The 23,404-nt window shown below is 48.8% G+C and overlaps 3 protein-coding genes across 9 annotated transcripts in view; all 3 read left to right on the top strand.

Annotated features, from left to right (window-relative positions):
- The first annotated feature begins 400 nt into the window (after positions 1–400).
- LOC125951332 (multidrug resistance-associated protein 1-like) lies at positions 401–6,276 on the top strand. Of its 2 annotated transcripts, XM_049680094.1 has the most exons (6): positions 401–730; positions 1,249–1,548; positions 1,619–3,762; positions 3,838–5,295; positions 5,367–5,748; positions 5,812–6,276. In XM_049680094.1, the coding sequence occupies exons 1-6, from the start codon at positions 695–697 to the stop codon at positions 6,004–6,006; spliced, it is 4,515 nt and encodes a 1,504-aa protein (XP_049536051.1). In that variant the 5' UTR covers positions 401–694; the 3' UTR covers positions 6,007–6,276. The 2 variants fall into 2 exon arrangements, with proteins under 2 accessions (XP_049536051.1, XP_049536050.1); XM_049680093.1 differs by having other exon boundaries at positions 5,367–6,276.
- A 2,008-nt stretch (positions 6,277–8,284) lies between these two features.
- LOC125951330 (multidrug resistance-associated protein 1-like) lies at positions 8,285–13,514 on the top strand. Of its 3 annotated transcripts, none has more exons than XM_049680092.1 (7): positions 8,285–8,676; positions 8,765–9,426; positions 9,543–11,039; positions 11,108–11,187; positions 11,314–12,676; positions 12,753–13,134; positions 13,198–13,514. In XM_049680092.1, the coding sequence occupies exons 1-7, from the start codon at positions 8,341–8,343 to the stop codon at positions 13,390–13,392; spliced, it is 4,515 nt and encodes a 1,504-aa protein (XP_049536049.1). In that variant the 5' UTR covers positions 8,285–8,340; the 3' UTR covers positions 13,393–13,514. The 3 variants fall into 3 exon arrangements, with proteins under 3 accessions (XP_049536049.1, XP_049536048.1, XP_049536047.1); XM_049680091.1 differs by having other exon boundaries at positions 11,275–12,676; XM_049680090.1 differs by having other exon boundaries at positions 12,753–13,514.
- A 984-nt stretch (positions 13,515–14,498) lies between these two features.
- Positions 14,499–23,404, top strand: part of LOC125951328 (uncharacterized) — a 34,297-nt gene continuing 25,391 nt past the window's right edge. The window contains exons 1-2 of one of the 4 annotated variants that reach the window (XM_049680087.1): positions 14,499–14,589; positions 14,763–16,756. The gene's annotated coding sequence lies outside the window, so the exon portion shown is untranslated. Of the gene's footprint in view, positions 16,757–23,404 lie in introns of all 4 variants that reach the window. The other 3 variants (XM_049680089.1, XM_049680088.1, XM_049680086.1) reach the window with 3 other exon arrangements.

Below are 23,404 nucleotides of genomic sequence, written 5' to 3'. Positions count from 1 at the left end.
CAAGCATTACGGGGCAGAAAAATCGCGAAAACTTCGATCTTATCAGCCAACGGTGGATTGAACCGCTAGCCGCTTATCTTGCCTAATCGGCTCATCCGAGGTTAGGCATTTTTTCCGTGTAATGCCGATATGCCATTTGATCCTAAAGAAAAAGAATCTTGAAATAAGAAGGTTTAATAAAATGGTTATGCAAACCATTTACTTCTTAAAGATTCCAAGCGAAACTTTTAAAGTAACTTTAAACTTGAAGAATAACATAAACATGCTCTACAGACATTCTGTAAAACATGCTGTAATGGATCACAGTCCCTAGTGTGCGTCTGGTTGCGCGTCTCAAATCCCATCTACCTCCCGCCACGCGATTCTTATCAACGAGACATTGAGATATGGCAGGCGACCTCGGAGGTGGTATCAATTGTATTATAACGCCTGTTCCGCGATCGATTTCAATCAGTAAGCTAGAAGCACCGGACCACGAAGGTGGCCAGCTCAAGACAGTGACACTTTGCAATACCGTGAGCACCGAGAACTAGTAGCTAGTGCTATTGTGGAGTGAACCCGTGTACCGTGTTGATCTTAATAGTGTTATCAGTTGGTGGAGTATAATAGTGCTTGGAACTACATAAAAGTAGCTTCCATTTCAAGATTATATTCGAAATCGGCGAGAAACCTGCGCAGCGCAGGTGGCACTTCAATGACATTCGAAGAATTTTGTGGTAGTCCCTTTTGGGTAAGTGTGTACATACTAAACATAGACACATATTTTACTACGAATAGCATTGCATTACCCCTTGTTATTTCGCAAGAATCAATCATTATTTGAGCACCATGTACTCGTTCGGCTACAATTCAGTGACTTGTATGATTTCGCTGCGCGAGTGATATCGTTTACGATATATCCAGCCGATAAGTGCATTCCAAAAAAGGTCCCCCACCAAATAAGTATGACGTTCGATGAGTCAACGGACTTGCGTATTGATGCTTATCTTTTTGCTGGAAGGATGGATTAGTGGACGATGAGTTGAACATTTTTGGAACCGTGGGGTGATTGTATCCGTCATAATAACCTTCGAAAAGTTGCTCCGAAGATAGATCAGTACACTCGTTATTTAAAAATTCATAACACTTGAATCAAATTCATTCGTAACGTAACGTGTTCTTCTCGAATAATCGTTTGGTGTGATTGGCTGATTTTCGAAAATTTTAAACATGCCGATAATTTAACAATCAACTGTATGTTATTAACAGGACGATGACCTCACATGGCGAGAAAACGACCCGGATCTAACGTTTTGCTTCCAACGCATTATCCTACAATGGACACCGTGCTTCTTCCTCTATGTATTTTCGATCTACGAAGCGTACCGCATACTCACAAGCCGCTATCGGGACATACCATGGAACTGGTTCAACCTTACCAAGATGGGCTTTACCTGCGCACTAATGATTATGTCCTGGGTTGATCTTGGTGTGGTTGTGCAAAATCTCGACGAACCCGAGGTTTTCGATGTCCAGATCTTGGTGGCGATATTCAATGCTCTCGCTTACGTAAGTTATTGCACTCATCAGCCCGTGCCCTTGTTACCATGCTTAATCCTCGTGCGTTTCATCCATTCAGATCCTTGTGTTGGTGCTGTTCTTCTTCTACCGGAAGTATGGCATCCGTAGTACCGGAACAATGTTCATTTTTTGGTTCCTGAAGGCCTTCTTTGGCATCATTCAGATGCGCACGGAAGCAATGGAGCATGATACGCGGGGCTCCGGTACGGGAGATTTTGCAGAATTCCAGTTTGTCAGCTACACAATTCAGTATACGTTCGTTTGTGTGATGGTGCTGCTGGAACTGTTCCCCGACAAGGAACCACGGTACAGTGAATTTCCGAAGCTGAAGAATCCAAACCCGGAGCTGAGTACGAGCTTCTTCTCCCGGCTGTTCTATCTGTACTTCGACTCGTACGCTTGGCGTGGCTTCCGGAAACCACTCACCGATGACGACATGTACGATTTGAACCCGGAAGATACCTCACGCGAACTCGTTCCTCCGTTCGATAAGTACTGGTACGAGAGTGTTGAGAAGGGCCGAAAGAAGCAGATCGCGGCTGATAAGAAAGCGGGCAAGACGGGCCTGGTATACAAACCGAATGCGGCCACAAACGGTTCCGTGTTGCCGGCGATGGTGAAAGCGTACGGTGGGCCGTTCTGGTTTGCCGGTATGCTGCAGTTTGCCATCTCGGGACTACAGTTTGCATCGCCGTACTTGATGCAGGAGATCATGGCCGTCATTGCACTGGATGGACCTTTCTGGAAGGGAATGATCATCACACTCGGACTGTTCCTAACCTCGCTGCTGATTGCCCTCTTCAACGGACAATACTTCCATCGGACATTCCTTGTCGGATTCCGCATCCGTACTGGCCTGGTTAGTGCAATTTATCGGAAGGCAATGCGTATCTCCAGTTTTGCCAAGAAGGATACTACCGTCGGTGAGATCGTCAATTTGATGGCGGTCGACGCACAGCGATTCTTTGAGCTGACCTCCTATATGCACGTGCTATGGTCAGCACCGCTGATCATTGCTCTGTGTATCTACTTGCTGTACGATCTGCTCGGACCGGCCGTGTTCGCCGGATTGGGTGTAATGGTGGTGATGATCCCCATTACCGGATTCATCGCGACCCGGATGCGTGATCTTCAGGTGGAACAAATGAAAATCAAGGACGAGCGTGTGAAGAAAATGAATGAGATTCTCGGTGGCATCAAGGTGCTTAAGCTGTACGCTTGGGAGCCCAGCTTCCAGGATACGGTCGTAACGGTGCGAAATGAGGAGCTGGAAGTGCTTAAGGGAGCCGCGTACTATGGAGCTGGCACGTACTTTGTGTGGACGATGGCACCATTCCTGGTGACGTTGGCTTCGTTTGCAGTATTCGTGATGATCGATGAGGAGAACATTTTGGATCCACAAACCGCGTTCGTGGCATTGGCATTGTTCAACATCCTACGTTTCCCCTTGGCCATGTTTCCGATGATGATCACCTTCGCCATGCAGGCCTGGGTATCGATTAAGCGTATCGACAAGTTTATGAACAGTGAAGAGCTGGATCCCAACAACGTGACGCACAACAAAAGTGACGATGCGATTCTGGTGAAGGATGGTACGTTCTCCTGGGGTGATGATGCACCGACGTTGAAGAACATCAATCTGGTACTGAAACGAGGCAAACTTTCGGCCGTTGTTGGCGGAGTGGGAACTGGCAAGAGCTCTCTCATTTCCGCTTTACTTGGTGAAATGGAAAAGATGAAGGGAACGGTCAACACCGACGGAACTATTGCTTACGTCCCGCAGCAGGCCTGGATCCAGAACGCAACCCTTCGGGATAATATTCTGTTTGGCAAGTCGTTCGATCAGCGAAAGTACGATAAAGTGATCGAGTGCTGTGCATTGGGCCCTGATTTGGCTATGCTGCCAGGAGGCGACACGACCGAGATCGGTGAAAAGGGAATCAATTTGTCTGGTGGTCAGAAGCAGCGTGTTGCCTTAGCTCGTGCTGTCTATGCTGATGCTGAGGTCTACTTATTCGACGATCCACTCAGTGCTGTAGATGCTCACGTTGGAAAGCACATCTTCGAGAAGGTGATTGGGCCCAATGGTATGCTCGTTGGACGATCGCGTCTGTTAGTTACCCACGGTATATCGTTCCTGCCATTCGTCGAAGAGATATTGGTCATGAAGGATGGAGAGATTTCTGAGAGCGGCTCATACCAGTAAGTAAAGTAGATTGAACGCTTGTCCGATAAGACCAAGCATAACTATTAATTCGTTCTTCCTTTCTTCCGTAGGGAGCTTCTCGACCAGAAGGGCGCCTTCGCCGAGTTCCTCACGCAGCATATCCAAGAAATGGACGATGAAGATGAGGACGAGTTGAAGCTTATTCAAGAAGCACTAAAAGATAACGAAGGGCGAAAAATAGTTCAGCGTGCGATGTCCACACGGTCGGATCGCTCTGGTGGCAGCAATGGGAGCATTCGCAAGAAGCGCCTCAGTCGCGTTGAATCGCGCAACAGCAACAAGCAGCGTGCAGCAGATATACCAGCCCAGCAGCAGTCTGCAGCGACATTGATCGAAAAGGAAGAATCTGCCACGGGATCTGTCGGCTATGTGGTCTACATTAAGTACTTCAAGGGCATTGGATTGTGGCTCGGCTTCTGGTCTATCTTCTTCAGCGTTATCAACCAGGGAACGGCAATCTATGCCAACATCTGGTTGACGGATTGGTCCGAGGATCCTGAGGCGGCTACAGACAACTCGGTACGCGACATGTATCTCGGTGTATATGGTGGACTTGGTGGAGCCCAGTCGATTGCCCTACTTATTGCATCCGTTACACTGGCTTTGGGTTGTATTCGTGCGGCACGCGAACTGCACCATAACCTGCTCGTCAGCTCCATGCGCATGCCGATGTCCTTCTTCGACACAACTCCGCTTGGTCGTATCATGAACCGCTTCTCCAAGGATGTGGACGTCGTGGACAACATCTTGCCACAATCGATCCGCGCGTGGTTGCTCATGTTCTTCAACGTGGTCGGTGTGTTTGTAGTGATTGGCATCTCCACGCCCGTCTTCTTGGCCGTCGTGCCTGCATTCCTGGTAATTTACTACTTGATACAGAAGTTCTACATTGCCACTTCACGGCAGTTGAAGCGTCTCGAGTCGGTTACACGCAGTCCAATCTACTCCCACTTTGGCGAAAGTATCACTGGCCAGAGTACCATTCGGGCCTACAAACAGGAAGGTCGCTTCATGAACGAATCGGAACAACGCGTCGATTACAACCAACTCACTTCGTATCCAAGTATCATCGCCAATCGTTGGTTAGCGGTACGATTGGAGCTTGTTGGTGCACTGGTGGTCTTCTTTGCTGCTCTGTTTGCAATGGTAGCACGTGATTCGATTGGCCAAGCTACCGTTGGTTTGTCGATCAGTTATGCACTGCAGATCTCAGCTACTCTCAGCTTCCTAGTCCGAATGACGGCTGAAGTTGAAACGAACATTGTGGCCATCGAACGATTGGAGGAGTACACCGTACTACCACGAGAGGCCGAATGGCAAAAGGGAACCGTCGACAAAGCATGGCCGGCGGAAGGAAAGGTTGAGTTCAAGGACTATCAAATCAGATACCGTGAAGGTCTCGATCTCGTCATTCGAGGCATTTCTCTTAACGTGCAAGGTGGTGAGAAGATCGGTATCGTGGGCCGTACTGGAGCAGGAAAGTCCAGTCTTACACTTGGTCTCTTCAGGTAAGAGCCTCCCATTAGCGAATCAAGTGCGCAACATTTTCTAATTGAATCTTATTTTCTTCATTCTTCAGAATCGTTGAAGCGGCCGGTGGACAAATCATCATCGATGGTCTCGACATTTCCCAGATGGGTCTTCACCAGCTGCGAAGCCGGTTGACCATCATCCCCCAGGATCCGGTGCTGTTCTCCGGTACTCTGCGTGTAAATGTAGATCCCTTCAAATCGTATAGTGACGATCAGGTGTGGAAGGCACTTGAGCTATCTCACTTAAAAACGTTCGTCAAGGGTTTATCGGCAGGATTAGACCATGAGGTGGCCGAAAACGGCGAGAATCTTTCGGTTGGTCAACGACAGTTGATCTGTCTTGCTCGTGCTATCCTGCGTAAAACGAAGGTGCTGATCTTGGACGAAGCGACGGCAGCGGTGGATTTGGAAACGGATGATTTGATTCAGGTGAGTTCGAAGCATCGGCCACTGGTGGGTTTTAAAGATTTTAACGTTATTTTCTTTTTGCAGAAAACAATCCGGACGGAGTTCACCGACTGTACGATCCTTACGATCGCCCATCGTTTGAACACAATCCTTGACTCGGATCGGGTGCTGGTGCTCGATAAGGGACTGGTGGCTGAGTGTGATTCACCGCAGAATCTGCTCGCAAACAGGGAATCCATTTTCTTCGGCATGGCCAAAAATGCTGGAATCGTAAGCTAGAGCACGTACCGGTATCGACACTTGGTGAATCTCGAATCGATATCGTGTACAGTTGGCCGTTACATCATAACACACAGTCAACCACCCTCCCTGCCTATGGTCACGCAATAAACACGGAGGTACGCACGCGCTCTGCATTCCAGTGATGCTAACAGCAGCACTTTGAAGTATGATCACAGCTACCTTTCTACTTGGCTGGCCTAATAATTAACTAACCTACAACTATTGATGACAAACGCCATCAGCGGTAGGAAATATTTATTGTACCACATAAACATTTGATATTGAATAAAATAATAATGAATTAAACATGTTCTGTTATACTTCGAGGTTTGCTCCAAAATTACTAAAATATCACTTGGTAGTATTGAATGCTCGAATTTAATACTATTTATGATCATATGTTGTGTAGAACCCCATGCAAGGTAGTTTTCATAATAGTAATCTTAAGCATTACTATCACTTGAATTATTACTATTATTCGTACACTCATTCTATTATTTACTCTATATTTAAATCAAAATGTCTAACAACTTGTCAATGTCGGTTGATGAGAAATATCACAGCTCGACCTGCTCCGATTTCAGTTGTTGTAACGCACCTAAAATTTACGTTGGTACCATGTGTTACCCGGATTGTAAGCCCGTTATCGTCCACATGACCACAGTTTTTATCTAATCGGTGTTTTCAACATGATTTTATGGGGAACCGATGAGCCTTATCAGACATTGGATGATTCACTCATTACCACCTCATCCATTCCTATGCGTGTAACCGCTGCCAATTATGGACACCGTTTGGACCGACCATTACGTTTTTTCTAACCTCTTTGTTTTTTTGTTAACAATTTAAAGTTTTATAACCAACAGGTGTAATAGACCAGGCCTACCAAGTGAGGTAATGTCGTACATGAATGTAAAATTCATCTATGTACAAATTTAGCAAACTGACTACAAAAACTGATTATGTACCAACCTTGTTTTGCTAGTTGTAAACTCCAGACTAAATCAATGCAGATATTGATAAAGAGTTCACAATTTGCCAGTTCTTTGGTTCTAGCTTAACCTTCGATCTTATTAAAGTATTTCACATTGAGCAACTCGGATTGGTAAAATCTTCGGACATGATATACCGGCTTTACTTATTGGGATATGGTAAATCCCTATTTGAATCAAGAGACGAATTCATAGACCAATCCAGCAACCGCAGCATGGTTGATAAAGAGTAAATAACACATTATCGCAACAGCTGCACTTGCCAAAATTCCCAGGATTTTGGAATTGGCTCCGACTGTTCCATAATCAACAATCGCTGCTCGACATTTACACGCGACGCGAAATGCCTTTTTAGCGTTGGTCATCATTTTTCAGCTGCTGATAAGCGGTCGAACACGGGACAGACGAGTATCTACGTTATCAATATTCGAGCGATGGATTTCGTATTGAAATCAAGCAATTCAAGACTTAATTGTCATCATCCGATGAGTCTGCAGATTTTTTTACGCTGACCGCGTACCAGGTATGTCTACGTAAGTAATTTCGTGAGGTTGCATGCACTAGCCGGATACATAATTGGCGCATCGTACAGACGAGCCTCTTACGCCGAGAATGCGATAAACAAACATCAACTTGAGCATCATGTTAACACTTGCTCGTCGCAAATAAGTCCGCCGGGGGTTGCACTAGTGCTTGAAAACTGCTTGTAAACGTACGACACTATCAGTCGCGGTCGCCCTGTTATCTACTCTCAATCAGCTGTCCCGATCATAATATCCGATATGTTTCTGAACAATGTTTTTTCTCTCGACTAACCAATAGTGGATTAGTTCAACGGCCTGTCCAAAATACCCGACACCTTCGAGGTCAGCGCCATATAGATAACGCACCATTCGAGCGAGAGTGTCATCGATCGGATTTTTCACCGCGATCCATTATGTTCATCTCGTGATATTCGTGATAACAGCTCACGGTGACGCTGCAATTACACGGTGCTTTATCTCCCACGACCAAATAGGGAGACATTCGGTGAATTATTGCCAAGCAATGCCATCCAATTCTCTGATCGAAACCATTCATTAGGGAGGTGTATGACGATGGTTGAAAAGTCTAGTGTAAGTGTGTTGTTACGTTATCGAAGGCAATTCTACCTGTGTACTTATCCTGTATCGGTACAATAAAGACCCGCTGATGTCGCTGCTGCTGCTGCTGATAAGGTCTCTGTATGGCCATATAAAACGCTATCAACCGACGGGCGCCCGGTTTCAGTCCCGTAGTTACTGTGAACGGGAACGATTGTGGCGCGTAGTGCTCAAGTGTACCGTGTACCGGGTCAACCATGACCTTCGAGGATTTCTGTGGTGGTCCCTTTTGGGACGAAGCGTTCGTGTGGGATGTGGACAATCCCAACCTCACGTTCTGCTTCCAGCGCGTGATCCTACAGTGGACCCCCTGTTTGTTTCTGTTTGTCTTCTCAGTGTACGATATCTTCAAGATCACAGAGAGTCGCTACCGGGACATACCATGGAATTGGTTTAACCTGTCCAAGATGCTAGTTATCTTTCTGTTGATGTGCATGTGCTGGATTGATCTGGGCATGGTGGTGTCGTACAAGGAGGAACAGAAACTGTCCGATGTGCAAATACTAACCGCCGTCTTCAACGCCCTTGCCTACGTGAGTGTGGGGCTTGTTTCCACCAGTCGCCGTCACTCGGACAAAGGTGTCTAAATGATTCGTCATTCGTTTTCTCGTTGCTCTCTAGATCGATCTGTTAGTGTTACTGTTTTTCATGCGGAAGTACGGTATCCGTACTTCGGGCACGATGTTCATCTTCTGGTTCCTGCGAATGTTCTTCGGCATCATACAACTGCGGACTGAGGTGCAGCTCAACGACGATCGTCCTAACCCAATCGGATCCGGTGACACGGTTGATTTCGGGGAATATCAGTACGTCAGTTACATCATCCAGTATGCCTTCATCTGCTTGGCACTAGTAATGGAGCTGTTCCCCGATAAGGCACCGACCGTCAGCTTCTATCCGGAATCGAAAAATCCCAATCCCGAACTGAAGTCTAGCTTCTTCGGCAAGATGCTTTTCCTGTACTTTGACTCTTTCGCCTGGCGCGGATTCCGTAAACCTCTCACGATGGAAGATATGTACGACATCAACCCACAGGATTCTTCTCGTGAGCTGGTACCACCGTTCGATAAGTACTGGGACAGGAGCGTTGCCAACGGACGGAAGAAGCAGATTGCCGCGGACAAGAAGGCTGGAAAGCCCCACATTGAGTACAAACCGCACTCGGAGACTAATGGATCTTCACTGTATGCGATGGTTCGCGCGTATGGCGCACCATTCTGGTTCGCTGGAATGCTTCAACTTGCCATATCCGGGCTACAGTTTGCGTCGCCTTATCTCATGCAGTACGTACCTCTCGCCGTACCTACGTATCTTCGTCATCCGATAACGTGACGTCAATCTAATCGATTGACCATTACATCTGTCTCTTATCTTGGTTCTTTCTCTATCCCCTCACCAGGGAGATGATGGCCGTTATTGCCCTGGATGGTCCTGTGTGGAAGGGCTTGTTGTTGATGTTTGGCCTGTTTCTGGGCTCGCTACTACTTGCGCTACTGAACGGTCAATACTTCTACAACACGTTCTTGAGTGGATTCCGCATCCGTACTGGCTTGGTGAGCGCGATCTATCGGAAGGCGCTTCGAATTTCGAGCGCAGCCAAAAAGGATACAACGGTCGGTGAGATCGTGAATCTGATGGCGGTGGATGCGCAGCGATTCTTTGAGCTGACCTCCTATCTACACATCCTGTGGTCTGGATTATTGATCATCGGTCTGTGCATTTACCTGCTGTACGACATTCTGGGCGCGGCAGTGTTCGCTGGACTCGGAGTCATGGTGCTGATCACACCTGTATCGGGGGTGATTGCAACTAAAATGCGCGATGCCCAGGTTGCTCAGATGAAGATCAAGGATGATCGTGTTAAGAAGATGAATGAGATTCTCGGCGGCATCAAGGTGCTTAAGCTGTACGCCTGGGAACCCAGTTTCCAGGATAATATCCTGACCGTACGTAACGAGGAGATTGGCATTCTCAAACGAATGGCCTACTACGGAGCGGGCATCTACTTCACCTTCACCATCGCACCTTTCCTCGTGACGCTCGTTTCGTTCGCCGTTTACGTGCTGGTCGACGAGGAGAACATTCTGGATCCACAAACCGCGTTCGTATCGCTGGCATTGTTCAACATTCTGCGATTTCCGCTTGGAATGCTGCCCATGATGGTGACGTTCTCGATGCAGGCTTGGGTGTCTGTGAAGCGTATCGATAAATTCCTCAATAGTGCCGAGCTCGATCCCAGCAATGTGACGCACAACAAGAGCGATGAAGCCCTGACCATCAAGGATGGTACGTTCTCCTGGGGCGAGGAAACTCCAACGCTGAAGAACATCAATCTATCATTGCGAAAGGGACAACTGTCTGCGATTGTGGGAACGGTAGGCACTGGCAAAAGTTCCTTGATATCAGCGTTGCTTGGTGAAATGGAGAAACAAAGTGGAATCGTTAACACCGATGGAACTATTGCTTACGTTCCACAGCAGGCCTGGATCCAGAACGCAACCCTTCGGGATAATATTCTGTTTGGCAAGTCGTTCGATCAGCAAAAGTATGATAAAGTGATCGAGTGCTGTGCATTGGGCCCTGATTTGGCTATGCTCCCAGGAGGCGACACGACCGAGATCGGTGAAAAGGGAATCAATTTGTCTGGTGGTCAGAAGCAGCGTGTTGCCTTAGCTCGTGCTGTCTATGCTGATGCCGAGGTCTACTTATTCGACGATCCACTCAGTGCTGTAGATGCTCACGTCGGAAAGCACATCTTCGAGAAGGTGATTGGACCCAATGGTATGCTCGTAGGACGATCGCGTCTGTTAGTTACCCACGGTATATCGTACCTTCCATTCGTGGAGAACATCTTCGTAATCAAGGATGGAGAGATCTCTGAGAGTGGATCTTACCAGTGAGTATATAATGTAAAAGTTTGTTCGATTAGCCATAATTAAAGTGTGTTCTCTTTTATCTGCATAGACAACTTCTCGACCAGAAGGGTGCCTTCGCCGAGTTCCTCACGCAGCATATTCAAGAGCTGGACGACGAGGATGAAGAAGGTAAGTTCGGTTCGCTTGAACCGCACGATAAGCCACGGTTCAGCGGCGAAGATTGATTTTGTTTTCAAATTCTCTCTCCGCCTACAGAATTGATTCAAACCTTTAACCTTACTGTCTCGTCACCAGAAATTAAATTGATCAAAGAGACGATCAAGGACGAAGCGACCCAGAAGATCGTACAGCGCACACTATCGGTACGATCCAGTGGAAGCAATGGTAGTCAAAAGAAGAAACGTATCAGCCGACAGGAATCGAAGGCGAGCGCCAAAAAGGAAGTTCCTACGATACAGAATCTGGACAAGGCCGTGCTGATTGAGAAGGAAGAATCGGCCACCGGTGCTGTGACCTGGACCGTCTACAAGAAGTATATCAGTGCGATCGGGTTCCAGTTTGGATTCTGGTCGGTCGTGTTCAGCATCATCAATCAGGGCAGTGGCATCTACTCCAGCATGTGGTTAACAGATTGGTCCGAGGATCCGGAAGCAATCACCGACACGTCCGTCCGTGACATGTACCTCGGTGTTTACGGTGCACTTGGTGGCGTTCAATCGATTGCCTTATTCATAGGATCAGTATTGCTGGCTCTCGGTTGTTTGAAGGCAGCAAAAGAGTCACACGAAAAGTTGTTGGAAAGCTCGATGCACATGCCGATGTCCTTCTTCGACACAACTCCACTTGGGCGCATCATCAACCGTTTCTCCAAAGATGTGGATGTCGTGGATAACATTCTGCCCGCGACCATTCGTGCCTGGTTGCTGATGCTGTTCAGTGTGATCGGTGTGTTTGTGGTGATTGGCATTTCCACACCGATTTTCCTTGCCATCGTACCTCCACTGCTGGTAATCTATTACTTTGTGCAACGATTTTACATCGAAACGTCTCGTCAGCTCAAGCGACTCGAGTCAGTCACTAGAAGTCCAATCTACTCCCACTTTGGTGAAAGTATCGGTGGCCAGTCGACTATCCGAGCGTACGGGCAGCAGGATCGTTTTATCAAGGAATCTGAAGACCGCGTGGACTACAACCAGCTGGTGACTTATCCAACGATTTTGGCGAACCGATGGTTAGGTGTGCGTCTAGAAATGATCGGTAGCTTGGTGATTCTGTTTGCGGCCCTCTTTGCTATTCTTGCACGTGACACCATTGGTCAGGCGACGGTTGGACTGTCGATTAGTTACGCTCTTCAAATCTCGAACGTACTCAGCTTCCTAGTCCGGATGACGGCTGAAGTCGAAACGAACATTGTGGCCATCGAACGATTGGAGGAGTACACGGTGCTACCCCGAGAGGCCGAGTGGAAGAAGGGAACCGTCGACAAAGCATGGCCGGCGGAAGGAAAGGTTGAATTTAAGGACTATCAAATCAGATACCGCGACGGACTCGACCTGGTGATTCGGGGTATTTCTCTCAACGTTTTGGGAGGTGAGAAGATCGGTATCGTGGGCCGTACTGGAGCAGGAAAGTCCAGTTTTACACTTGGTCTCTTCAGGTAAGAGCCTCCCATTAGCGAATCAAGTGCGCAACATTTTCTAATTAAATCTTATCATTCTTTCTTCATTCTTTAGAATCGTTGAAGCGGCCGGTGGACAAATCATCATCGATGGTCTCGACATTTCCCAGATGGGTCTTCACCAGCTGCGAAGCCGGTTGACCATCATCCCCCAGGATCCGGTGCTGTTCTCCGGTACTCTCCGAATGAACGTTGATCCGTTCAACAATTTTAGCGATGATCAGGTGTGGAAGGCTCTTGAGCTATCACATTTGAAAACGTTCGTCAAGGGTCTTACGGCAGGGTTGGCTCACGAGATTGCAGAAAACGGCGAGAATCTTTCGGTCGGCCAGCGGCAGCTTGTGTGTCTTGCCAGAGCTATCCTGCGCAAAACGAAGGTGTTGATCTTGGACGAAGCGACGGCAGCGGTGGATTTGGAAACGGATGATTTGATTCAGGTGAACAACAAGGAGCACCATGAAGTATTGCAAGATGCTTATGTTCTTTATTACTGTTTGCAGAAAACAATCCGGACGGAGTTCGCCGACTGCACGATCCTTACGATCGCCCATCGTTTGAACACAATCCTTGACTCGGATCGGGTGCTGGTGCTCGATAAGGGACTGGTGGCTGAGTGTGATTCGCCGCAGAATTTACTCGCAAACAGGGAAACCATTTTCTTCAGCATGGCAAAGAACGCTGGTATCGTTAGCTAGTCGACCGATGATGGCTTGTAATTATGTGTGTTCACTTAGCTCTAAAACTCTTCCATCTTAGCTTTTACTTTCGACTTTATCCTTCAAGGACAGTCATGTGTTCATAGTATTTTGAAATAAAATCAAACGTATCATGCGACCACTGATCTAACGTTCTCTCTATCATTCTGCTTATCACTAAACGATGTTATAAACAATGCTCGGTTTGAGCCATAAGGAATAATTCACTCGTTGGTCAAAAAGTAGATACGCGGTTCTCGTAATCAAAGCGCGGGTATATAGATAAGATTAAGGAAGGTGATGAATCTTACTTACATGCTTATCAGACGATACATCCGGCAAACGAGGTCTTCGTCTGCAGGAGTGCATTCCTTAGGGCACAGTGGCGAGGCCAGATCCAGAATCTATGCAGATCTGTTAGATGAGAATGAAGCAAAACACATATTAATCAAATAGTTATTGGTACAATTCTACCAATGTATGGTGGAAACGGTTTAGAACTTTTTCCCTTGTTCCTGCTCGATCTTATCGCGGATCTGAATGCCGTTTTTCACGCGTTTCATGGATTTGTAAGGCCGGCAGGGTTACTTTTTCAGCGAGTACCACGGCGGGAGTTGCAAATGATTTCATTTTGCTTTTATCACCTTTATCTTTATCGGGATATTTACGAAACGTGCTAAAAATGTAAAAAACCCAATTTTGTAGCGACTTCAACGGCATATGTGAATAACGGTTTTTTTAACTTGCGGAGTTATCGATTTGATCGTTCTTAACGAGCCCAAGTTTTCGTTTTTATCGTTTTTAACTAGCCCAAGTTTTTATCGATTTGATCGATTCGGACTTGTGCCGGTGATGGCGCTGGTATCGTTTCAAAGATCTGTTAGAGATTTTAAGTGATTCGAGTAGTTGATATTCTGCTCGAATTATCTTTTACCTTTCTCGCTTACAGCATCTCTAGACGGTAAAGAGAAAGCTGAGAAGGAAGAAGAATCCGGATTTGTATGGGTTTTGACATTCTCGCCTACTCTTTACCGTCTAGAGGCGCTGCTATTACAGGGAGTGTTAGGCTTTCGGCAGTTGACTGTGGAACGTGGTGGTTCAGTTTCAGCGAGCAGCACGAAGGCAAAAGGTGGTCTTCGGTGTACTTATTTCTGATAAAGTTTAGTGTTTTGGCCTCGATTTTTGTTTAATTTATCTGTATGTAACCCGTTGCAGCAACCCCAAAGGGTGCGTTTCGTGTCTTCGGTTTCAATTCGCGCGCTAACCACAGCACTAGTCGCCACGTTAAGGGGTCTCCCATCTTTGGTCTCCAAACCCTGTGTTACCCTTACGCTACAATCAAATCTTTCAATTAAATCGTTCAAACGCAGGTAAACGGTTTTCCCGGTCCAAAAGTTGTGCTCATATGTAGTGACCGGATCGATTAAGTTTTCCACATTTCCGCTAAACAGTGCCCGAACGATTCAAGGCCCGGCAGAACAACACCAAATACCGCCAGCGCCAGTAGACAAAACGTGCTCGAGTGGAATAAAACGGTGTGTAGAGCGGTCGACGAGCCACTACTAAATACCGCGAACAAAGCTGTCTCAACAACACATTTCTCTTGCCGCGTGTCCTTAAGAAAGTAACCGACCTTACCGGAAGCACGTGTAAATAGCCGAACCGAGTTTCGTGTGCCTTCGTGCTGTCGGTTGGTTGGTGTTGGTGGTTTGTTTTCACTTTTCGTACGACCGCGCCGCCGCTGTGCGTGCGTGTCAACCTTTCGCTGCTGTGGCGTGTAACGGAAGTGGTAGTAGCTCTTCGGATCGCGAGCGTGAGACAGAGACGCCTTTGCCAGGCCCCAGAAGGCTTCCCGCGAATACACCTCGACGACAACGGCTCGATAACAAACGCTAGCTGGTGGCTGATAAACGCGTGTGTCCGTTTTGTTTCCTTCGGCAGCAGTGCGCGCAATGAATCTGATTACGCGTCTCAGTGTATGTGTGCATGTTCGTGTGTCCGACTGTTGACAAGATCTCATCATTGGGAACGGGCGCAAGTCGCCGCGAGTCGTGCACAGAGTGATAAGTGATAAACCACCCACTTCGCACCATGCGCCACTCTGGTTTTGCGATAACATATGGTAGCGAAAAATCGGTCGTTTCGTGGCCGGGACGGTTGAAGTGCGTGAAGCAAGGGTGTGCTGGGCTAGTATCGACGCCGCCAAGGTCAGCAAAACATTGTGCAACTAGTTGTTTAGTAAATTTCTAATTTACCATAAAACACACACACTCCCCCATCCCCTTGTTCTCCTACCAAAAAAGGCTGCTTCATCGATATTGGCGCATTCTGGTCAGTCCCATCGAAAGGGCCGCGTGTGCTGATGTAGAATCTATGGTGCATCACAAGTGCGCGTAAAAAGATACCTCGAAGATACCCAATAGCAGCAGGCAACAATAGGCAGCAACGTGTAGCGAAAGTGGAAAAACAAACGCCCAAACGCCACCCCTTCTCAACGAGGGGCCAACGAGTGTGTTAGTAGCAAGTAGAAGAAGCAACAACGGAATTTGCGTGACCAACAACGCGAGTGCGTGTATTTGTGCGTTCGAAGGTGTGTGCCAATTTCCCTCAAAACCCCCCTGCTCCCCCTTTAAACGCCTCGATTGTGTGCCTGGCTTATAATTGTGCTACGTGTGTGTGTGCGTTTTGCTTGTGTGTATGCGCAGTCGATGCAAAGTGCGGCGTTGTTGTGGCGTTTGCTATGCGCGCATGATGGAGCAGCGTGAGCCTCCAATCGGAAGTGGGCCATACACCGTGGGGTGGATGGAAACGGGTGCCGGCATACTACTTTAAATGCACAGGCCCGCAACAACAACGACGACGACGACAACGGCGGCGGCGGTGAAGGCGAAACGCGGGCTGCAAGTGCATCGGTGGCAGCACCAGGCGTAGTAGACGGCTAGTGATGGCTAGTGATGGCTGCGATGAGCGCATCCGTAATCAAAAGCACGACCTCCTGCACGCGGGCAAGCAACAATAGTGGCGCGCGAATAGTGAGCCGCCGGAGCACACACACAGCGGCAACTGTCTACGGTTCGCGTTTACTGTGAAAAACCCCCACACAACGAATTGTGCGTGTTTGTTTTGTGCCTTTTCCTCCATTTTCATTTCGTTTTTTCGTCGTTGGTTGTTTTGGTGTCTCTCGCCCCACAAAAGCCGACGCGTGGAATCGCTTCGAAAACGGGCAGCGACGCTAAAGTGTCAAAGTAGTGTGTGATTTGAATTGGATAGAGGCCACCACGGGGTTGCCAGCGGAGACCGTAGTACACAAAAATAGCAGCAGTAGCAGTAGAAGTGGAGCGTCCAAATAGCGCTGCGCGGAAAGGTATGTTGGTAACCATGGAGGCACCCCCATTGGCGAAAGGAAATTGTTTAATCCATACCCGTTCTGAGTTTTTCTTCTTCCGGGGAGAAGGGTCGGGATCGTCCTTGTTTCGGTATTACACGAGAATCGTGATTATTGCAATATCCTACGGTCCTGATCCCAGTGTCCTGATTTCCCAAGATTCCACCCCATTTTGCCTACCGCCGCCAATGAACGTGTGTGTTAGAACCCTTTCCGAGGGATGATATTTGCCCCGGATCGTAGGCCAAATAATGTCATTCCATGGCCATCCTTCCCGAAAACTGCTTTCGGCAATACCTCGATAGTTAGTGGTTTCGTTTGCGTGATGCGTTGCACAATATTGAAATCAAAATACCCTTTGTTGTATCTTTCGTCGATCATACTCCACCAAGAGCCAATAAAATGATGCGACAGACCCTTCCCCCCTGGCTGGCTGGCTGGCACCAAACAGTTTAAGTGCATTCCCGGGGTTGACACATTTTCCATCGAGCACTTTCTCGTCATACATTTGCATCTAGTTAGCCGCCACGCCACGTGTTAATATGCACAGACCTCCTCGCGTTCGGTTGGGGTTTTTTTTTTCGGGTGTGCCCATTGTAGTATGCCGTGACAGACAGACGGCTGATGATGTGGATGAGACCTTTGAGCACGGGGTGCGAGTACAACGACAACCGCATCCAACCGCGACAGTGGCACGACTACACCAGTACCCGGCCACCCGGCGATCGACGTGCGCACGTTTGCTCCATAGAACGGAAGCGATCGCGAAGCCAGCGACCCACTTACATCATCAGCATTGAAGGCGCCTCGACTTTGTTTTTTGGATCACGCACTCTTGCGCGTTTTTGACCAGCGACAGGGGAAAGGGGCCCCCTCGGCTCCCGGGCCCTCCGGCTTTATGTTCCCCACGCTTTGTCTTAATTCCAAACAGTCCGCGACAATTGCGTGCCCGTTACGGGCGCGATGTTATCGGTACATGTGATGGAGGGTAATTGAAAGACACTAAAAAGGCACACATTTGCCGCCATTGAATGTGGATTCAGGATAGAGCGAAGACACGAAGCGCTGCCGCCGCTAATGCGAAAGCTCACGGATGCTCCCGCTCGTGACCATTTTAATGATCTTACCCTGCACCACAATTACTATCGCGGGCGTGTGCCGCACTGAGACATCGCGGTGCTTCCGGTTACTGCGAGGTTTATTAGAACATAACGCTAGGCAAGACGCGGCGGACGAGTTACCAGTTCCAGTCGCAGAATGCACAGGAAAGAAAGGTGCGCACGCGACAACCACAGGAAAGCATTTAACTATCCATGTACACAATCACAAACCTTGAAGCATAACGCAAATCGTCGCAGGCCAGCGACAGATGATGGTCGTGTGTTGTGCCGAAAGAATGGGCACGTCACCGGCGGTGCACGCCGGAGCGACGAAGCGTAACGTAAGAATCTGCGTAGCGCACGAGCAGCAGCGCATCGTTTCATGCACCACGTGACCGCGACAGTAAGCGATCGTCAACGTCGACGTCGTAGACGTCCCCGGCGTAGTAAACGCCATGTCAGCAGCAGCTCCAGCAGCGGGTCGGAGGTGGCACATATTGTCATTACTCACTCCCGGTACAGCGATCACACAAACCGCCTGATGATTGCTGCTGGATGAGCAGCTGCCTGCTCTGCCTGCCTCTTCCGTTACGCGCCCGTCGCGTACGCCACGCCACGCCAAGCCATGTTTACACAAATCTTCAATTAATGCCGCAACGTGGAGCACAGCATGCAAACATGCAACATCGCTCCGCCGTGACATTGAAACGAAAACTCAACCCAGCTCTCTGCGTCGCCCCAACTGGCACTGACTGACTGGCTGACTGGCGCTTCCAAGATCGCTTTGACCCCGTTTTCCAGCCCCGTAGTGCCGCCACGATTTGTCGCGGCGTATTATTCCACCCCTCGAAGGGCACGGAACACTCGGAATCACTTTATTTGATTCATAGAAATCTTTCTCCCTTATCCCCCCCCCCCTCCTCTCTCTCTGTCTCTCTCTCTCTCTCTGTGGCGCTCTCTGTACCAGATTCGGTGACAATCGATTCGCGGACTCGGTGCTCGGGTCTCAACCGCTGCAGGCCTCTCGCCGATGCGCCGAGACCGCAGCATGACAACATTAAATCGTTATTTAACGAAGTGATTAATCAATTAAGCGCGGTTAGCGCAACTCAGGGATCGCAAGTGTGAGATTTTATGTTGTTTTGATTGCCACGCGGTCATGCTTTCGCCCCTTTTTCTTCTCTCCATCTCCACGCTACCGTCTACTGAAGGCGTCATCGCCAAGCGCTCGATGAGGGTGATGTGTATGAATTAGCTTCTCACGTGCTTGGACGAGTGGATCGGACTCCCGGGGGCCCGGTTTGTTGTTTGGATTCATCTTGTGTGCTGTGGCACGTAGCGACCAGGCCGATTACGGCCGATTCAACTTGTCGCGCGCTCTCCGCACTCCACACGCTGTTACGCCATTTGTAGCGCGGCTCGCAAGCCCGGAGGTGCCATAGATTAATACATTTTATTGCCGCCATCGCGCGGCATTCAGGCGGGCGAATCCGTGGAATGGCGGTAATTTGTGATCGAAGTGCGAACTTCATTGTTTTCCAACATTGTCAGCGCAGCAGCATAGACGGATGTTCGACGAATCGATCACAGAAACTGTCCGCAGTCTGTGTGAAACAGTGAGTCGCGCCGGTGGGTTAGCCTCCAGAAGGAAGGTCGGCAGGCTGGCTAGCCGGCCAGCGAAGGGCACCTGTGTGTGACGACAGCATCAGCTCGCAAGCCGGACGCGAAACCTTTCCAGTGCCACATACGCAAAAGTAGAAGACGGGCAGCAGCACCGAGGTGTTGGTTTACCTGCTAGTCAAGCGACAAACCGTTGCGTCTCCATAGCACATTCCGCGATGGAGACGCTGTAACCAGCCCCCTCCCACACACACACACACACACGTATACATGTAGGGGGGGGCACCGCGATTTGATGCGCCCGCTGTGCTGAAGGCCAACCGCAACTTGCATGGAAAAGCCCGTTTCGCTCGTTTTTCTCCGCGCAGCCACACGCTGTGGCGCGAGCAGCTTCATCGCAGCTATAGCTGATTGATTGTCGAGCATCAGCGCACGAGTGTACGGTGCGAAGGGTAATTACTACATTTTGAACCTTGCCAGGGCTCCGCTTGCATGGCGCTGAGTGCTGTAAATTGTACGAGATCTTATAGCCATGGCAGCGCTGGTTTCAACTAATCTTCCACTAAACGGAGCAATTCCATCCCATATTTACATCTCGCGAAAGGCCATAATTTGACTATTAAGCTCAATGTCAATGTTTGTCAAAGCACAACCACTTCAATGACAGCGTTAAATGAGGGGAGGCGGTCTTCTACAAGAGGTACTTTACCGCCACCCAGAAGGCAGGCATTGAATTTTGTGGATTTTGGGATTCCTCCACCTTTCTGTCTGTATTGACCATCGTAAACAAATTGCTTAACCAAAATAACAAACATGCGTAGGTGTGAGTAGATGAAGGTGTTGTTAAGTTACAGGAGAACGAATCGTTCATTTTATCTGTATTCTTGGGACAACTCTGGGCCTCTAGCCGCATATTCTGAATTGCTTTGCTTAGTGATCTTTTTGAATAGTCGTTGCCGTTCGCTTTTCGAGATCATATCAGACATGCTGCGAGTGCATTCCCCTAATGCGGATCCGCCGCGCTTATCACCGTTCGCAACAACCTCTCGAAGTTCGCCGTTCCATTACACTGTTGCACTGCTTCTAAGGTTCTAAACAAATGACCGCGAGGCGTTGAACCGATATCTCAGATAAATTCTGCACTCCGTGGTCAATTGCATGAGAGTTACGAGTCTTTCTCTCACTCTTCCCGTTGTTGACCACTCGGTGGTTGACCATCCCACACTCCCCCTTCCTCTACGGTGTCTTTGAAGACCATGAAATGGTCGGAAATGGCGCTCGTTCTCGCCTTATCGTGTTCTGGTATTATCGAACCCGATTCACTCTGCTCTGCTCTGTTGCGATGGCTGTAGCTGTAGCTGCGAAAGGGGTCAGGGCCTCAGCTAATCATGCGATAAGCGCTCGACCATATGCTGAAGAAACCTTTCCCGTGATGTGACAAATGGTTTTTGAATGTACTCTTCATTGCGAAACTGGACAACTGAACATTGTCCAGCGAATCGACCAAACCCTACTAGCGCCCTTTTTTGAGAAACGCGTTATCAGGATCATGTTTGATTAGGTTGGCCTCGTGAATGACTCACGACAACTAAACAATCGGCTCAATTTTATGCACATGCTTAGCTTGGTCAATACAAATTGAGACATAGTGGCATACAAAATAGACATACAAAATAGATACAAAGATAATGCCCAAACGGATTGCAGCCATTGACTGTTGCACGGTTGCATTTGCTGCTCTACCAAACCGATACTCCAAACTAGCGCATAATCGCGAGCATGCTTTGACACCTCACATACCATGTCCGAAGCACGCGAAGAATAAAATAGAAATCTATTCGCACAAGGAAAGCGAGAAACCAATTTTCCCTTCGGTACTCCAATTGCGAACCGTATCCGTAACCGCACCGCCTCCACTCGGCGTAATTGGAGTAATCGTTTGTCACACTTTTATCCTCCGCGTTTTTTTCTCCCTTTTCCCGGGTCTTCATTAAACCGGCGAATGCGGTCTCGCGGAGGGCCTTGGAGCCCTCAATTTACATCGGGCTCGAACTTCCTTGCGCTCCGTTCCGCTACCGTTTCCGGAAGTGTTTTGGTGTGGATTTCATGCCGAGCGATTTTTTGTTGCTGATGCTGCTGCTGCTGCTACCGTTGTCTTCGCTCGCTGAGTCGCTGCCATTGCCCTTGCCTTTGGTGACAACTTTCCAGGGTGTGCGATTTCCGTTCAAGCTCCAGTTGGCAGCTCGAACTGCTTTCGCTACCCATGCTGCTGCTGCTGCTGCTGCTGCTGCTGCTGCTGCTGCTGCTGCTGGATAGAAGAATTGAATTTCGCGCTCTTCTCGTTGACGCGAAACTGCGAGGAGCACCCCCCAAACCGCCGCCTCAGGGCACAAGCAATCGGGATGTGTGTGATCAACCGCATCGCGGACCTCCCCCACCAACAGAAGGGAGGAGGAAACACGGATTGTCCGATGATGATCGGTTGGTCTCTATTTTAAACCGAACCCAGCAGCTCCGTCGTCGACGACATCGTCATGCTCGAGTGCTCCATCCAACCCGTCGCCACCATCACTGCCGCCGCTGCCCCGAGCGAACTACTAGCGCGTTAGCGAGGTAGATATGACATGGATTTTTGCACTGCCAAGCGTAACTCCAGAACGAGTCCGACGCGACCGACCAAGCGACATACCAAGCGGCACACCAACGGCGCGCCAGTCATGTCAAACAGAAGAGGATCGTCTATCATACATCTTTTTTTTGCTGGCTACGTTTGCTGCTGCTGCTGCTGCTGCGGCGGCGGCCGGTTCGTTGGTTGCTGGTACACAGTGCGCCACCCAAAACAGACATTGTTGTTGATATCAACCACAACCACCCTGGTGCGGTACCGCTACCTTGAAGGGTGGTGGTCCTATCTTTCAAGGCGCTCTGCGCTCGAGCATCTGTTTGGGCATCTTGCGCTCCACGTGCCTCCGCGAAGCAGAGGGTCCATGGCCGCGGTGTGGAGTGCTAGGTGTTTTTCGCTTTGTTTCACGCTCAACCAACATACAGCGTATGCCTCTAGTACCTCTGTACTACTGTACTACATCCTTACAATGGGTTCTCGCATCGGAGATGCCCAGCACTGGCGCTGGAAGGGTAGTTGGTCCGCATGTGTGTATGGAGCGGCCAAGAACGAGCGTGGAGGAGGTACCATGATGGTGCGGCCGATGGAGCAAATGAATTTTGCACGTTTCATTGCATCTCGCACGGTTATGCACGGTCTGCCCGCTGGTTCTGCAGTGTAGGCTTGTGTGTAGAGCCGTTCTGTGCTTGTTTCCTATTGTTTTTTTTTTCTCCCATCTGTATGTTTCATGTTTATCTTTTTTTCTGCTGTGCAGTTTCGGTTTCAGTGCTTCGTCAAGCAAGATTCTTTTTTTTTATGCTATCGCCCTCGAGACATTGAGGGAGACAGCAACGAAGGACCGGGAGAGGTGTACTGGGCTGGAGTGGATAGCGGTTTTCATTTAAATGAACGGATTTTCTGGCGGCCTTTTTCCCCGCGAACTAAGCATAAACCGAAGGAATGACAGAGAAGCGCATAGCTGGAAGTGATGGAGACAAAAAGTCATTCATCAACGAAAGTCATGGTTGCGGCGAGGTGGTGTTGTCTAACCGCGCTTCAGTGTCTCTCCCTCTCTCCATTTTTCTTTCTTTCTCTCTGTGGCTGGCCATGGACACGTATTGTCGTTACGTACGATTTGACGACAGAATGGCTTTCGTTCCATTTCACTTTTTATTTTCATTCGTTTGCCGTGCCACGTCCGCGCGAACCACGCGAGCTGGGATGCAAATTTGTCTCCGGTGGTAGATTGATTTGAATTTTCCTCCCATTTGCAGCCCATTAAGCCATTCGCTTCGTTAGGAGACG

Source organism: Anopheles darlingi, chromosome 2, assembly GCF_943734745.1.
Source record: "Anopheles darlingi chromosome 2, idAnoDarlMG_H_01, whole genome shotgun sequence".
NCBI lineage: Eukaryota > Metazoa > Arthropoda > Insecta > Diptera > Culicidae > Anopheles > Anopheles darlingi.
The sequence above is the reverse complement of the archived record's forward strand: the minus strand, read 5'-3'. Positions and strand labels throughout refer to the sequence as shown.

What these genes read in the sequence shown, in the direction of transcription:
- LOC125951332 (XM_049680093.1), top strand. Translation starts at nt 695, where the DNA reads ATGACATTCGAAGAATTTTGTGGTAGTCCCTTTTGG. An exon ending in TATTCAATGCTCTCGCTTAC is followed by an intron (nt 1,549 to 1,618) that starts GTAAGTTATTGC and finishes TCATCCATTCAG; the next exon opens with ATCCTTGTGTTGGTGCTGTT. An exon ending in CTTACACTTGGTCTCTTCAG is followed by an intron (nt 5,296 to 5,366) that starts GTAAGAGCCTCC and finishes TTCATTCTTCAG; the next exon opens with AATCGTTGAAGCGGCCGGTG.
- LOC125951330 (XM_049680090.1), top strand. Translation starts at nt 8,341, where the DNA reads ATGACCTTCGAGGATTTCTGTGGTGGTCCCTTTTGGGACGAAGCGTTC. An exon ending in TCTTCAACGCCCTTGCCTAC is followed by an intron (nt 8,677 to 8,764) that starts GTGAGTGTGGGG and finishes GTTGCTCTCTAG; the next exon opens with ATCGATCTGTTAGTGTTACT. An exon ending in TCTGAGAGTGGATCTTACCA is followed by an intron (nt 11,040 to 11,107) that starts GTGAGTATATAA and finishes TTATCTGCATAG; the next exon opens with ACAACTTCTCGACCAGAAGG.